Source organism: Rhodofomes roseus (assembly GCF_022264815.1).
Source record: "Rhodofomes roseus strain CIRM-BRFM 1785 chromosome Unknown C8Q71scaffold_12, whole genome shotgun sequence".
Classification (NCBI taxonomy): domain Eukaryota; kingdom Fungi; phylum Basidiomycota; class Agaricomycetes; order Polyporales; family Fomitopsidaceae; genus Rhodofomes; species Rhodofomes roseus.
The window spans coordinates 682,354-697,100 of NW_025952968.1; the positions used below are offsets into that span (position 1 = coordinate 682,354).

Consider the following 14,747-nt stretch of genomic DNA (forward strand, 5'->3'; position numbering starts at 1 on the left):
AGTCTGTTCGTCCACCTTCCTCTCCAGAGGTAAGTCCCACTGCTTGCTTGGCTAGTCTCCTGCCTGTCTCATAGACTCCATACGATCTCTGTATCATCTATTCCAATCTGTGGCGAACTGTTGGAACACACAGCGTCGCTTGACGCGTCTATGGCCAACACCGCAACACTGAACTCGTCTGTGGACCCCAGCGAGGTCGAAGCAGCGAATGACGCGGATACCCGGTCTCCATCTCGGGCATCGCCTGACAAGGGTGTTTTCTCTGTGACTCTGGATTTACAGAGCCATGAGGCAGCGAGCCCTATGTCTCTTTCGCCGGGGTCGGCACTCAGTCCCCTCAGAGGAAGTCCTGCCAACGGTCTTCCTGCCACGCAATCTAGTGCAACCGCTTCCGGAGTACCTCATCAGAAGAAGTTCACGCACAGCAATATCAACAAAAAGTTCCTGGAGAAGACTTACTCGTCCAGTTCAGGTCAGACCCTATCTGCATCTGTGACGGCGAAAACTGGGAGTGCAACCCGTACGTCACCACATCACGTTTGCCATGCATTCAGTATAGACTTAAGCTCTGCTTATTGAAGCCAAGCCCTCACTACAAACTGCCGTCTCTCACTCACGGCTTGTGACTGCGAAACTTACCGCAACAGCGCAATCGTCTACCACTGGGCCAGGGTGGTCCCGTCCTCCATCTTCAGTTTCCTCTGCTACGCCTGCTTCTCCGTCGGCCACGAATTCTAAAGCGCCTCCTCCTTCCTCTTCTACACCGAACAGCTCAGGGTCTGCGCCCCAGCCTCCCCCCGTCGGCAAGGTCATCCAACCTCAGCCGCGCGGTGCAACGGAGATATTTGTGTCATCTGTGAAGAGGGATAGCTCCAACAAACCGGCATGGAGTAGTGCGAGAAGTGCCACGGCCGTCGTGAACAGGCTGGACGCAGCAGCCAACGACTTCCCCACTGCAGCGGAGGTAGCACAAGGTGTGTTTTCTCCTCGATGGTATGTGAATGATCTTATAGGTAAGTAGGTCGTGCTTCCAAACTCGCCGAACAGAAAGAGGCAGCGCAGGCTGCCGCGGCGCAGAAGGAGGCCATGACCGCTGAGGCGGATACCTTTCGCGGCGTCCATCTTGATCCCAATGCTCATCACTGGGACGAGGTATGTCTTATTCATGCGTAAGTGAGGCATGGGTTCAGACTATGTCTTTTTAGATGGAAGAAGACGACGACAACTTCCTTGATGGGGTCATTGACTTTGGTGACGGTCGGCAGTACAAGGTCGAGGCTACCGAAGTGTTGCAGATACCGCCATCAGCTCAAGACGTCCCAGGGTCGGCCAAAGGCAATGACGACCCAGCTCCTCCTAACGAGGGCTTAGCCTCGCTAGATCAACCAGTCAGCAAGGAGGAGAGATTCGCCGAAGATTTCGACAGAAGCTGGCCGCGTTCAGGACTTACGACAAACTTCACCAGTGGTCAACGCGAGCAGTTTTCCAATGGCGCGCCGTCTCCCGCTTCGTCACAATCTGTCCATTCCCCGTCAGAGTCTAAAGTGCTGTTCAACGAACGCTCAAACAGGCTAGAACCTTACTCTTCTGTGCATCCGCCTCACCGGCAAGCTGGAGGTGGGCAGACGTCGTATTTTGCACGAAGAGGCAGTCGCTCAGACCATGTAGTCTCACCATCAGAGTCAAGAGGCGGCAGAGACATTCCACCGCATGTACACCCGCAGAATGTTCAACTCCTGCAGAAGGCGCCTGGCGGCGTTGACCGTCGCTATGATGGACCTCGACCAACAGGCGAGCATGTCGGTCACTCTGCTGTCCCTCCTCGGCATTCGGACCGTGACTTCCATAGGCACGATACTCAGCCCCCTCCCTCATTCACACGTACCTCTGCGCATGGATACCAGGGACGCCCCAACGATCATCGCGGTCCATACGGTATGCCACCGCCCGCTGGACAACTCGACGAGCGCCCTCCACGCATGTCGGCAATGCCTCCACCCCCGCTTCCGATGCATCACACGCGAGAGCCACAGAGGGAGTCGAGTAGGCAACTGCCTCCTCATCTGTCTGATATGCGGTCGCCACAACAGAGATCTCGAGTGTCACTAGTACCCGATGGGCATGGGCACCGACGAGAAACTTCTAATTTGACTGCTGAGCCTCCACCGGATACCCCAAGGTCTCCGGCTGTGTCTGTGGACGATCAAGTACTTACCTCGCTGGCTGTTGCACCGACGGAATCGGCCCCACCATCGTCAGAAGCACCTGCGGTTGATTTGAATGAGGTATACAAGAAGGAGATGCATACCGCGGCTGAACGTGCGAGACTACGCCGACAGCAGGAAGAAGAGGAGCGCGAGCGAGAGAAGGAGCGTGCACGGAAAAAAGCCGCTGAGCTGGAGGTACAGCAGAAGGCCAAGGAGGAACAGAAACGACCTGATGCGCCTGAACCATCTGCTATCTCGGACAACCAGGTTCGTTTCCATTATCGACCATCTTGAGTAGTCCTCTCATGTTGCTGTTGCAGGTTATTGTGGTTATCGAGGATGCAGTCCGCAGTGCAGATGCATCTGCGGGACCTGTAACGCCGACTCCGGATGTAGCCCCACCCTCTGCGTCGAAGACACCCTTCAATAGACCGACGTCGTCTAAAGGCTCTGCCCGTCCGCTACAAGGCCGCCGGATGTCCTCCACTGCAGTGACAGGGCAGGATCAGCCTTCAGCAGCAATGGAGGCAGATTCATGGCGAAGTCGAGCCCCTCCACGATGGACGGCCCACGTCGAACCCGCCGTTGCAACCGCAGCTTTACCGCCACCGCCACTGCCATTGCTCGCGGAGGTCGAGTCTCTTCATCTGAAGGGTGGTGATGATGTCGAAGTCGTGGACTTCTTGGACTTGGGTAGGTTCGTAGGAGCGGAAAGGCCAGCTGAGTCAGCGCAGTCAGAACGACCGTCAACGCGGCCACCGAGGGCCAGCGCGGCCGATTTCTTTGAGGACGATGTCTCCGCGTCCCCTCAGGTGATGCAAAACGAGGATAGCTCATGGAGGCGCAGAACCATCATTCACGAACCTTCAACTCACGCGTCAGAGGGATCTGGGTCCACCACGCTTCCAAAGGAGAGATTGCGAGTGCAGATCATTCCCTCGGACGCACCGCGATCTCCTGGCAGCTCTTCCCTCGTCCACTCCCGTATCTCGCCTTCACAGCATCGCCATCATGACGACAGATTGCAATCCGGTACGAGCCATTTGCCTTCGGGACACCATGGCCACGGACCACAGCGCTCTCCTCTCACCTCGTCTTATCGAGAAGCACCTATGTCTGCTCTCAACGATGCTATCTCCCGCATCAAAGGAGCCTTGGATGATATGCACACGAAGGAGGAGCCACCGAAGCTGCAGAAGTGGGTGCCGCCTGCGCTCAGGCTCACACAAGGCGGTCACGACCTTGCTCGGCCTAGCGAGGTCTTCGATGTGACCGGGAAAGAGCCACCTCGTTCTCCCAAACCTGCATGGAACGTGTTCACCGTAAAGTTGCCGAAGGCGGCCTCGCCTCAGTTGCCCCCAGTTCGAACGAAGCAACTCCACGGTTTTCGGAGCGCTACCTCCGTCTCAACAGCCATCTATTCATGGGTTCCTCCTATCAGCGGCAGCTCTCGCCGTGACGTTGCAGTTGATGACTACTTGTTTGGGTCCCCGACGAATAGACCGTCTCATACACGGTATCTCGTGGCACTACCGCCTAGACGATATCCTGTTCCGTCGGACAGTTCGGGGCCCGTAGTGAATCTACCATCGAAGCCATCCGGTGCTAAGGGCACCAAAGCTGTCGCCCGTGAAGCCGAGTCAACAAGTTGGCGTAGACCCGCACCCGCCTCTACTCGACCAGTCCAGGATGCTGCTGATGTCCGCCCTGGATTAGACACGATGAGTCGGTCGCCGCCTCCCGAAGCACCTTTCGGGAGCATTGCATCACTTCCCAAGAGCGAGCCTACCTCTCCTAGCCGGGTCGTTGGTGCACCCGCGAAGTCACAAGCACAGTCGCAAAACATCGTTGGTTCTGGCGTTGCTTTTTATCGCGACGTGAAGTTTGATGATGCTGTACAGCCGGCGTCGGTAAGCTTCGTGGTCAGCAGCGAGCTAGACGTCTCGATCCCCGCTGAGAGCATGGCGACACGGGGAACTGCTCCACAGGTCAGTTTTCAATCGGTGTCGAGAGTCGCGGACGTGTCGTCTGGGCGCAGTGAGGGGAAGTCCCTTGCGGAACCCTTCGCCATCACATCGAGTGATAGTGTAAGTACCTTTGACAAGCACACAGTAGGTTCATCACTCTGTCGATTCGAATCTTACGCTGACGTACTGGTTAGTCTGATCAAGCGGGCAAGAGTTCGTCTCCTGTGGTACCCAACGGTACCTGGACCAAGTCGCCGAGACCGTTTCCTCTCAAGGAGTCACCTTCAAGAGGGGTTCCGGATCCGGAGCATCTAAGGGCGGTGTGGTCTCAGACGCCTGACAAGGCTGCACTACCTTCTGTGAATTCCTTGAAGGGGATCGCTGATGACCTGACGGCTGTACCGTTCACTCTACAAGACGTCAAGTCAGAAGACGGTGGTACGCCTCCACCGTCAGGCCCGGGCCCGTCAAGAATGTCTTCGTACGATGTCACACGTGCATTCCAGCAGGTCCCTGCGTCGTCGGCAAAGTCTCCTCCACGGAATACAACACTCCCGCCTCCCGTGGGCCATGTGCCCAACGGTTCATCCTCAAGATCAGCATTCCCTTCGTACCAACCTACCACTCTTCGCCCTCCGTATGCATATCCATCTCCAGTCCTCAGCCATTCGCCCAGTCCGACTGTCATGTACCCTCAAGTAGCGCCGAGCCCTGTTCCTCGGCCAATGATGGTCAACGGTCCGCCATCGCCGTATGCTCAGCCTATGTGGATGCCTATGGGGGGAGCTCCTCAACCACAGGCCAACATGATGCGACCAATGGCGTCGCCATTTACGCCGCAGTTCGTCCCGTATCCTTCTCCTGGACCGGTACCTGTTTACATCCCTTCCCCCAATATGTCAAATCCGCAACAGCCACCCAACGGAGCGCAGGGTCGTGGGCCTATGATGAGTCCCATGATGCAGCCGCATGCCCTATACAGTAGCAGTCCGGTCCTGATGCACTCGCCGGCCGGCCTTCACGTTCAACCACCTCATGGGTATGCAGCTACTCCCTCGAACCGTGGACAAGTGCGTGGCAACTTCGAACACGCACCAGGAGGATCCAGCATCCCTGCTCCTATGGGACATCCCCCTCAGCAACCACCCTACCCCACCACACCTGCTTACTCCGTACGCCCGGCTTGGTGAACTCTTGTAGCATACAATTCTCTTCGCCTCAATTATGCAGTGCTGTTACATATTCATACCCTCCCGCAAGCGACTTGACCCGCGTATATCTATTCTTGACATCCAGACCCATAAATTATGAAGGCAGACATCAACACTCTAGATGCAAGTCGGCAGTACTACGCTATCCTCTAGGCTCTAGGCGTTGGCAAGTTGTACAGCACTCTCCGCCGCGTCGTCTAGCTCGTCGAAGGGCATGATCTTCAACCCGGACTCACGAATCATCCTATCAGAAGAATGGTGAGTTGCATACGTAGGGCTTCAGTACGAGGACGTACTGCTTTGCCTCAGCCTCCTTGGTACCTTTGAGGCGAACAACCAAAGGGATGCTCAGACCCAGCTCCTTCGTTGCCTTGATGACGCCTTCGGCGATGTAATCGCAGCGCATGATGCCTGCGATGTGATTCAGTGTTAGGCTGGTTCAGGACACGACATGTGTACGCACCGCCGAAGATGTTGATGAAGATACTCTTCACCTTGGGATCCGCGAGCAAGATCCCAAATGCAGTCTTGACGGTTTCCGGAGTAGCCCCTCTAGAGGCGCAAAGTTATAAGAGTTATGTTATGCGAGGTGTCGTTCAATCGCACGCACCCTCCGACGTCAAGGAAGTTGGCCGGGTTACCACCATGGAGTGCCAAGACATCCATAGTCGCCATCGCCAGACCCGCGCCGTTGACCAAGCAACCGATGTTGCCGTCCAACTTGATGAAGTTGAGGTTCGCCTTCTGTGCCTCAACTTCAGATGGCTCCTCCTGAGTGATATCCCGCAAGGCGAAGATATCCGTTTGGCGGAAGTCAGCATTGTCGTCGAAGCCAAACTTCGCGTCCATGCTATGACGAGGGGTTCATCATCCTAAGTCGAAAAACTGCCTTGTCATACATACCAAAGAACACGTCCATCTACAGTCTCACCCAACGGGTTGATCTCAATCTGTGTCGCGTCCTTCTCTTTGAAGATCTTGTACAAGTTGACAAAGATGTCCGCAGCCTCGTTGCTGGCCGCTTCGCTCTTGAAGCCAAGCTTCTTCGCAACACCCAAGGCCTCGGACTTGCTGAGACCTCTCTCGAAGTGGATAGGCGTCGTGATGATCGCGCTGGGATCCTTGGCGGCGACTTCTTCGATGTTCATGCCACCCTGCGAAGATACCACAAGCACGGGTCCCTCGGTGTTACGATCGTTGAGCACTGCAACATAGTACTCATGCGACGCGTTCTCGCGCTCAGCAAGCATAACCTGCACGCGACGTTTAAGAAAAAATAGAGCAACTGGCGCGAAAAACATACGGTATTGCAGATGCGCCCTCCGGCCCCAGTCTGCTTCGTGATCAAATTGGCCCCAAGCATCTTGGTAGCAAACTCCTTTGCCTGCTCCGGACTGAGGCGCGTCGGAAACCAAAATACGAGTGACGCGCTATGTACGTACCTTGAGACCAGATGAACGCCACCCTGGAACCCATTGTCGAACTTGCCCTTTCCTCGTCCGCCAGCGAGGACTTGAGCTTTGATAACACAGCCGGTCGATTCTTCACGGACACGTATTCGCTGAGTTTAAGCTAGGAACACGACGGAAACACGTACCGAACTGGCGCGCAGCCTCGAACGCTTCTTCCGGAGAATGTGCTGATATGCTCTTCGGTGTTGGTATCCCGTACTGCACCATTAATGAGTGATTGATATTGCGCTATGGCAGGGAGCGCACGCACGGAGTTCAAGAGCTTCACGGACTGGTATTCGTGAATCGAGAGGAAGCGCCTCTGACCGGCAGACGCGACCTAGACAAACGGAACGTTCAGGTATTTCTCAGCAACTCGCGCGTGTCGCGCTCACCCGCGCAAGAGAGGTGGCTTTTCGCAGAGATGCGAACATGGCGATGTATGAGACGGGGGACGGGGAGGGCGTTAGAAGGCGTAGGTCGCTGGCTGCAGCATCGCCAGCGTGATACCCATATAGCGGGCATGCCTGTCTGCTTAGTCAGCAATCACGACCGGGACCCGCGCGGACATTGCGCGGGCATAAACACAGTCGACCAGAACGACGACGACGGAAGACCGCGCTGGATTGTCCTTCCTGTCTCTCACCCTCCATCTCACTGTAGTATGGTGCGGCTTGGTTCTGGTAGAGGAACGGTCACCGTCCTCGCTTTGAGTTCGGGCTACTCGCCATGGGTACTCCGAAATTTTGCAGAGGAACAGTCACTGTACATAATTTTATCTCCGTGCGCATTACCCCCGTTGTTTATGAACACTGCGATTGTCCCGAACGGCCTCTGTCTTGCAACCCCTCGTCGGCCGAATGCATGGGAACCGCGTTGTACACTCGTGTACCTCCGCTGTGTAACGCCGCTCGAGCTCGAGCCTCCACTTCTCATAAGCCACCATCGTCTCTCACGACATGTCGCCTGTTCTTACGCCTCCCAGGCACACAGATGCAGCTAGCAGCGCTGCTGACGAGCAGCTGGACGAAGCCACCGCGCTGGCCAGGCTGCTGGAGGTCTCAACGATTGTTTTGCGGCAGGCTGTCGATCTAGTCGATACAGCCCTCACCTCGGATGACCAGTTAACAGTGCAGTCGCAGTATCTCCCTGGATCAACAATAGGTACAGCACAGTTTATATGTCTCCTGCCCTCTCTCACCATGCACCAGGGAAGCACTTGAGACACGCGCGAGACCATTTCGTATTGCTGATGGAGTGCCTGTCAACGCCGTCGCCGCATATTCTCAACTACGATGTGAGGTCGCGCAACACGCCTATGGAGAGTAGTCGTCAAGCAGCACGAGGTGCCTTAGATGCAGCAATCGAACAGTTGAACCAGACTGTACCAAGGGCAAAGATGGAAGAGCCCATCACACTACGCGCTATCACGCCATATCCGCAGGTTGTGCAGACGACATTTGGGCGGGAGGTAAGCCTTGCGAGTTGTGTTGGGAAGTTACTGAATTTTCTTCAAGCTGTGGTTCGCAGGGCTGCATGCAGTTCATCACTGGTCAATGGTATGTTGGTCTCAATCATTCCTGTATGTTGCAGAACTAAGTGGTTCCGCCAGGTACGAGTCATCGCTGGAGAACTTGTACGTAATTAATTTTCTGGTATCTAGGTCGCTGTATGCTGAGAGAACATTAGGGCATTCGTCTGGAGGAGTCTTTCGGTTTTGCGCCCTCTACATTGGTGCACAACAACTCGCAAGCGCCACTCGGCAAGCATAAAATGTAGTTTACTGTCGATCGTGGTCTCAGTTAATTCCCGTCGATACTGTCCTTGGTACTGTCTAGTCGTGGGCCCGTGCTACGGTTTCTTTGATATGAACGAGACATTCATAGCCGCATTCATGATTTCTCGGATGTGGCGAATGTAAATCTCCGTTCGAGCCTGCGACCCTGCTGCGACCTGCAGTTGTGCATGCAGCCTACGTCATTTGTTAGGATCAAAAGGCTTTGCCAAACACGATCTGGTCACGTGTGTCGACTCGTTGTGCAATCATGAGCGCTCGGACTCGGCGCCTGCAGCAGGCCAGTGGCTACAGCGCAGGTCGTACTGGGCTCTGGCAGTGACAGTTCTCCCGTCCCCACCCTCCTCGAACTTGGAAGTATGGCGCCTGTCATGACTCCCATAGATGGCGAGTCCAAGAAACGTGTCGTGTGTATCTTTTAATTTGTGCGTTGTGTGTGGCTTGCGCCAGGAGTCTGACAGCCCTGTCTTTCTAGTGTTACTTCTTCGACTCGGATGTGAGCGGCTTCCACTATGGACCTGGTCATCCGTGAGTTGTCTGCGCTACCGTTGCGCATTTTGTGCACTCATACATCCACGTGCCTCTTTATCCGGACAGGATGAAGCCCACACGAATCCGAATGTGTCATTCACTGGTGATGAACTATGGCTTGTACAAGAAAATGGAGATCTTCGTGAGTTACAGCAAGCTAACACTTCCTAACCTAATGCTTACGAGGCTTCGAAAGAGAGCCAAACCTGCAACGAAGCGCGAAATGACTCAGTTTCACTCCGACGAATATGTCGAGTTTTTGAGTCGCATCACGCCCAGCAACATGGGCAATTACACAAAGGAGCAACACAAATGTTTGTATCTGATGTGCACTCGCAGATCATACCAAGGATGCTCATGACACTCGTCGCAGATAACGTTGGCGATGATTGTCCAGTGTTCGATGGCCTGTTCGAATACTGCTCGATTTCAGCGGGTGGTTCTATGGGTGAGGCACGACGCCACAATTAGTTGTCGTTGACTCACTTCGACTACCCAAGAGGGTGCTGCTCGCTTAAGTCGCGATAAATGCGACATTGCAGTCAACTGGGCGGGCGGACTCCACCATGCGAAGAAGAGTGAAGCTAGCGGCTTCTGTTACATCAACGGTTTGTGCACTGTGCAGTGTCCATGGCAAGTCTCTGAAACCTTCCCAGATATTGTCCTCGGAATACTGGAACTACTACGGTCGGCCCTAGTTCACTCACTGTTCTGGGGATTTGGTGACCCAACGCGATTGCTTTCTAGATACCATACGCGTGTTCTCTATATCGACATCGATGTTCACCACGGAGATGGCGTTGAGGAGGCCTTTTTCACCACAGATCGTGTCATGACCTGCAGTTTCCACAAGTATGGCGAGTTCTTCCCTGGCACCGGGGAGCTGCGGGTGCGTGCAGCTCCGTATGGACGCGTAACCATCTGCTGATACCCTGCACATGCGCAGGATGTGGGCATTGGTAAAGGGAAATACTATGCTCTCAACTTTCCACTTCGAGATGGCGTCACCGACGAGAACTACAAGAGTGTCTTCGAACCGGTACTGTCATCGACTGCGGACTTGACATATGTGCTCACTCACATCGTTCGTAGGTAATCCGATCTGTCATGGAGCAGTTCGATCCGGGAGCTATTGTATTGCAGTGCGGTACCGACTCGCTCTCGGGCGACAAACTAGGGTGTCTCAACCTGTCCATGAAAGGTATGTGATCGCTCTGTGCCTGTGGGCAAGCAATAATGAGCTTGTAAAGGTCACGCAAGTTGTGTCAAGTTCGTGAAGTCTTTCAACAAGCCCTTACTCATCCTTGGGGGTGGCGGGTACACAATGCGTAATGTCAGTCGATGCTGGGCGTACGAAACGGGTCTTGCCGCAGGCGTGGAGCTTGGTTCTGGTGAGTGGTCTGCGTTTCCAGATGTCATTATGTTGAGCATCCACATCAGAAATCCCGATGAACGAGTACTACGAGTACTTTGGACCGGATTACGAGCTTGACGTCAAGCCATCCAACATGGAAGACATGAATAGTCCTGGTTATCTAGACCGTGTCAAAGGTATCGTCCTGGATCACCTCAGACAAGTTGGCGGGCCACCGAGCGTGCAGATGCAAGGCCAGTGAGACGTCTCTTGTATCCCACGAATCATATTGACCAGTGATGTATTAGATGTACCCCGGATACCCATCGACGATCTCATGGACGATCCCGACGAGGACGAAGATATGATCTCCCGGGATGAACGACGACCGCAACGTTTACTGGATTCGAGGCGTCAAGCAGATGGCGAATTGTCTGATTCCGACGACGAAGGGGAAGGCGGTCGACGTAATCATGCTAGCCATGCGGAACGCGACACCGTCGCCACTGGAGGTGGCCGTCGTGCGGCAGTAGGCATCATGACCACTGGCACTACGCATGGCCTTGGACCAAGCGCGACGGCATCTGTTGCTGCAGGTGCTGCGGGTCCGAGCATGACTGCTGGGTCGTCGGGACAGTCTGACATGGACATCGATGATGACTCCTCTGTTGGACGGACCAGCGTCGCTGCCAGAGCCAGATCAAAATCAAAACCTCCTGCTCCTGCTCCGACGAATGGCATGGCAGTTGATCCACCGGCGTCGAGTGCAGGAACCGGCTAGTCGTGCAGGAAATTTCTGTTGGTGTACTAGTATCATTGCGTCACAGTTTGGTCGCTTGTTGTTGTATTTGCTCTTCGACTCGCTCAGTAATGTTATGCATAATCGTGGGACGATCAGTGTGTAACGACGCATGCGCCTGCTCCCCTCAGGGATATCCTCTCAATGAGCGCTAGAGCATGGCGTAAATCACGTTCATGACCGCTGGGCGCCACAAGCATGACTTGTGTGAAGGGCGCTTACAAACGTCCGAGACGACCTGCATTTAGAGCATCGTCGAAGGAACGCCTGTCTTCCGCATTCGTCCACAGGGCAGCGTCCCTCTCTTGTATCGAGTCCCATTCTTTTACACTTCCACAATATGGAGCAACCCAGTACGAGTGCAGCCAGATTTTCGACCCCACCTCCTCGGCCACCGCCCGAGAATCTCGAGCTTACTCCGGAACAAGTGAAGAGGGTAGAGCTGAATAGATTGAAAGGTAAGCTCGTCCGCGTCAGTTCCATGTCCCCCGCATTTACTCTCTGATGTCGCCAGCGAAGGCTAGGCAACGTGAGCGTGAGCTGGAAGCGGGTCCTTCATCCATACCCAATAGCCAGGGCAAGCGCACCATGGGTGTGGTTCCTGCCAACTCGACATCACCGACAGCACCTAAGCCTCCTCCGAAACTCAAGCGTGACTCTCGGCTGGGGAAATACTTTGAATATGACTTGTCGAAGATGGTCAACTCGAAAGGTGGATTCCTGATGGAGGACGGCAAGGAGGTTGACGAACAACTACGGGCCAAGGAGAAAGAGCGCGAACGGCAGAGGGCGATGCAGAATTTAGAACCTCGTTTGTCACCTACATACCTTCAATGCGCCAGTGATACTGATAAGCTTGTCTAGCTCTCTTCCTCGATCCAAGCCTCAATCCGAAGTGTGTTGAATGCCAGTCCATCGACATAGACCAGACATACAAGAAGGTCTTCGGCTGTCTCGTATGCAACAGATGCAAAAACGAGAAGCCCGACAAGTATAGTCTCTTGACAAAGACAGAATGCAAAGAGGTAAGACTTGCGATTGCACTTGGCTACGGCGCATCTGAACCATGTTGCTCTCTTTCAGGATTACTTATTGACAGATGGTAACTCGGCATATGCACTCGTTAACCTATATAGCGTGCTCATGAATGCCGTAGCGGAGCTTCGAGATCAGGAGCTAATGCCGCATCTACTCAAGGCAAATCCTCACAAGTCCACGTTCGCCAACATGATGCTGTTCCTCAGGTACCATGTAGAGGATTTCGCATGGAAGAAGTGGGGATCGCCAGAGGCCTTGGATGCAGAGTGGGAGCGTCGGGTGGCTGAGAAGAAGAAGAAGAAAAACAAGAAGTTCGAGGAAGGGCTGAAGGAGCTACGACGACGAACACGAGAGACGGTATGGCAGAAGCGGAAGGACCAGGAGCACAAACATGTTTTCGGGGTGGTGGAGAACGATGCTGACGGCGTCGGGAAGCAGGTCTGCCACGAGTGTGGCTTCACGATAGAGGTGGAGGAGTTTTAGACCACCTTCCTGTATCTCAAAGCGTATTGGGCGAACTCCGGCTATTATCAGGAACGTGTATCAGTGTTGAACTGTTACCCAGTGTGTAGATCCAAAGGCATGCATGGTCACTCTTGTTGTGTGATCAATGGCATGCTTTGAGCCCGGTTGCCTTATACGGGGCCGTGGCGAAGGGCGGGCTACGGTCCGGCAAAGAGAGCGACCCGACGTAGCCGTCACTGGACACGGCGCGTCTGATTCTGTCGTGAACCCGGCCGGCCGTATGTATGCCACCGATGTATATGAAGGCAGGACACGACCTGCTCATTCTCACTGTCATTGCTGGCCACCGTAGTCACTCGTTTCGCCGGCAAGACCCTGCATAGGAACTATGGCTGAAGTGAACAACCGACAAGAGGAGCACGAGCAAATATCTACTTCGTTGGAGGTAGAACAGCTAGATACCAACCTCTTCCGCTCAAAGTCACTATGGCTTCCGATCCACTCTAGAGGGGTGTATGGCGGCCAAGTCATCTCGCAGGCCCTCGTCTCTGCCACAAACTGTGTTTCTCCGGATTTCGCTTTGCATGTGAGTGGATTCGCCTTCATAGCGTGTACACCTTGAGGGCTCAGTGAGTTCCTAGTCATTGCATGTAGGTACTGCCCCTCCCCTCCACCGATGCGAGATTAAACACATCGCGCTGTCAGTGCTACTTCCTATTGAGCGTGTCGCCGGCCATTCCCATCATCTATCAGGTGGTACGCGTACGTGATGGTCGTTCATACGTGACGCGGACGGTTAGTGCCGTTCAGCGCGGCCGTACCGTGTTCGTAATGCTCTGTTCCTTCCAAACGCCAGAACCAGGGCAGCCAGCCCACCAATGGCCCATGCCTCCCAGTGTACCGAGCCCGGAGGAGTGCGAAGATGTACAAGAACACTACGAACGCATGCTTCTTCGCAAAGACCTGCACCCGCGCCTCAAGGCGTACGCGGAGGAATACATTCAGGTAAGAATGTGTTGTTAGGCGAAGCTTTGTGTCGGTTTGAATTTCCTATAGGAGCGTAGAAAGAGCCCCATGGAGGTTAAAACAGCGGGGATCACAAACTCCTCCGACGGTGCTACTGTCTATATGTGGTGGTTCAAAGTGAGGAGTATCCCGAAGTACGACGCTCCTTTTCAGAAGGTGAGGCTTCTTTACGCGCCCTAATCGGCTCGCCAGAACTGAGCAATGGTGTAGTGTATGCTTGCCTACATATCGGATTCTCAATTGTCCGTCTCTACCAATGCTGTACGGTCGTTTGCACACTGAGAGCATCCATATGCAGCGTCGGTGTCGTGCGGCGTACATTAGGTCTGAATTCGCACACGGAGGGTCCCAAGCAGCTGACTATGCTGGTGCGTTCCCACTGTGTTATGTCACACGAGTACTGATATTCATTCAAACCAACATAGACATCATTGGACCATACCATGTGGTTCTACGAGTAAGTTTCAGTCATAGTACAATGCACATATGCTGATGTCACGATTGGCAGCAATTCGTTTGATTGCGGAGACTGGATCCTCTATGTGGTACATCTCCATGTCCATCGGTGTATAGTACATCACATTCATCCCTTGTAGGTCGAGTCGCCACGGGCTGGCAACGGGCGCGGAGTCGTGCATGGAAGAGTGAGGCTATTAGTATTCAGGGGTGCTCAGAGGTTGACGAGCCCACAGATATATACCCGCACCGGCACATTGATTGCGGTTGCCTCTCAGGAGGGAGTCGTTCGGGCACGCGGAGAGAACGCCGCCCGAGATGAATCGCGCGTTATCAAGGCCAAAATCTGAACGCGTAGGCTGCTAGTCTCCGCTGCAGCCCATAGAATCCGACAAGCGTCGCAGGCTGCATACGTGGTGACCGAACCGGTTTCGAGATCATACTTTA

The 14,747-nt window shown here is 54.3% G+C and overlaps 5 protein-coding genes across 5 annotated transcripts; 4 read left to right on the top strand and 1 right to left on the bottom strand.

The window, feature by feature from the left end:
- Window position 1: 1 nt before the first annotated feature.
- On the top strand, window positions 2–5,677 carry C8Q71DRAFT_96656 (uncharacterized protein). The gene is made up of 7 exons (XM_047929223.1): window positions 2–520; window positions 582–974; window positions 1,022–1,152; window positions 1,206–1,617; window positions 1,681–2,474; window positions 2,528–4,294; window positions 4,369–5,677. Exons 1-7 carry the CDS (start codon window positions 151–153, stop codon window positions 5,362–5,364), a joined length of 4,863 nt encoding a protein of 1,620 aa, XP_047778166.1. The 5' UTR covers window positions 2–150; the 3' UTR covers window positions 5,365–5,677.
- C8Q71DRAFT_96441 (succinate-CoA ligase) lies at window positions 5,453–7,347 on the bottom strand. The gene is made up of 10 exons (XM_047929221.1): window positions 7,232–7,347; window positions 7,108–7,176; window positions 6,983–7,055; window positions 6,828–6,927; window positions 6,689–6,779; window positions 6,289–6,638; window positions 5,996–6,235; window positions 5,849–5,937; window positions 5,682–5,796; window positions 5,453–5,629 (listed from the first exon to the last, which is right to left on the bottom strand). The coding sequence occupies exons 1-10, from the start codon at window positions 7,268–7,270 to the stop codon at window positions 5,542–5,544; spliced, it is 1,254 nt and encodes a 417-aa protein (XP_047778167.1). The 5' UTR covers window positions 7,271–7,347; the 3' UTR covers window positions 5,453–5,541.
- An 86-nt stretch (window positions 7,348–7,433) lies between these two features.
- Window positions 7,434–8,851, top strand: C8Q71DRAFT_763457 (uncharacterized protein). The gene is made up of 5 exons (XM_047924000.1): window positions 7,434–8,000; window positions 8,048–8,307; window positions 8,354–8,395; window positions 8,449–8,472; window positions 8,526–8,851. Exons 1-5 carry the CDS (start codon window positions 7,796–7,798, stop codon window positions 8,613–8,615), a joined length of 621 nt encoding a protein of 206 aa, XP_047778168.1. The 5' UTR covers window positions 7,434–7,795; the 3' UTR covers window positions 8,616–8,851.
- C8Q71DRAFT_763459 (histone deacetylase) lies at window positions 8,813–11,413 on the top strand. Its single transcript, XM_047924001.1, has 13 exons — window positions 8,813–9,038; window positions 9,107–9,159; window positions 9,229–9,304; window positions 9,359–9,476; window positions 9,536–9,610; window positions 9,663–9,770; window positions 9,819–9,849; window positions 9,910–10,051; window positions 10,109–10,201; window positions 10,255–10,363; window positions 10,413–10,553; window positions 10,603–10,770; window positions 10,825–11,413. Exons 1-13 carry the CDS (start codon window positions 8,991–8,993, stop codon window positions 11,295–11,297), a joined length of 1,635 nt encoding a protein of 544 aa, XP_047778169.1. The 5' UTR covers window positions 8,813–8,990; the 3' UTR covers window positions 11,298–11,413.
- Window positions 11,414–11,655: 242 nt separating this feature from the next.
- C8Q71DRAFT_709190 (thioesterase-like superfamily-domain-containing protein) lies at window positions 11,656–14,650 on the top strand (the record flags this gene model as incomplete). The annotated part of the gene is made up of 12 exons (XM_047920668.1): window positions 11,656–11,773; window positions 11,830–12,126; window positions 12,180–12,340; window positions 12,399–12,804; window positions 13,217–13,404; window positions 13,524–13,823; window positions 13,875–14,000; window positions 14,055–14,086; window positions 14,143–14,232; window positions 14,353–14,389; window positions 14,441–14,488; window positions 14,537–14,650. The coding sequence occupies 12 exons, from the start codon at window positions 11,656–11,658 to the stop codon at window positions 14,648–14,650; spliced, it is 1,917 nt and encodes a 638-aa protein (XP_047778170.1).
- Window positions 14,651–14,747: the final 97 nt, after the last annotated feature.

What these genes read in the sequence shown, in the direction of transcription:
- C8Q71DRAFT_96441 (XM_047929221.1), bottom strand. Translation starts at nt 7,270, where the DNA reads ATGTTCGCATCTCTGCGAAAAGCCACCTCTCTTGCGCGG. An exon ending in GAGGGCGCATCTGCAATACC is followed by an intron (nt 6,639 to 6,688) that starts GTATGTTTTTCG and finishes CGTCGCGTGCAG; the next exon opens with GTTATGCTTGCTGAGCGCGA. An exon ending in GTAGATGGACGTGTTCTTTG is followed by an intron (nt 6,236 to 6,288) that starts GTATGTATGACA and finishes CCCTCGTCATAG; the next exon opens with CATGGACGCGAAGTTTGGCT.
- C8Q71DRAFT_763459 (XM_047924001.1), top strand. Translation starts at nt 8,991, where the DNA reads ATGGCGCCTGTCATGACTCCCATAGATGGCGAGTCCAAGAAACGTGTC. An exon ending in CTGGCACCGGGGAGCTGCGG is followed by an intron (nt 10,052 to 10,108) that starts GTGCGTGCAGCT and finishes GCACATGCGCAG; the next exon opens with GATGTGGGCATTGGTAAAGG. An exon ending in ACCGAGCGTGCAGATGCAAG is followed by an intron (nt 10,771 to 10,824) that starts GCCAGTGAGACG and finishes GTGATGTATTAG; the next exon opens with ATGTACCCCGGATACCCATC.
- C8Q71DRAFT_96656 (XM_047929223.1), top strand. Translation starts at nt 151, where the DNA reads ATGGCCAACACCGCAACACTGAACTCGTCTGTGGACCCCAGCGAGGTC. An exon ending in TGCAGCGGAGGTAGCACAAG is followed by an intron (nt 975 to 1,021) that starts GTGTGTTTTCTC and finishes ATAGGTAAGTAG; the next exon opens with GTCGTGCTTCCAAACTCGCC. An exon ending in GCCTCACCGGCAAGCTGGAG is followed by an intron (nt 1,618 to 1,680) that starts GTGGGCAGACGT and finishes TCTCACCATCAG; the next exon opens with AGTCAAGAGGCGGCAGAGAC.
- C8Q71DRAFT_763457 (XM_047924000.1), top strand. Translation starts at nt 7,796, where the DNA reads ATGTCGCCTGTTCTTACGCCTCCCAGGCACACAGATGCAGCTAGCAGC. An exon ending in CAGTTCATCACTGGTCAATG is followed by an intron (nt 8,396 to 8,448) that starts GTATGTTGGTCT and finishes TGGTTCCGCCAG; the next exon opens with GTACGAGTCATCGCTGGAGA. An exon ending in GAGTCATCGCTGGAGAACTT is followed by an intron (nt 8,473 to 8,525) that starts GTACGTAATTAA and finishes AGAGAACATTAG; the next exon opens with GGCATTCGTCTGGAGGAGTC.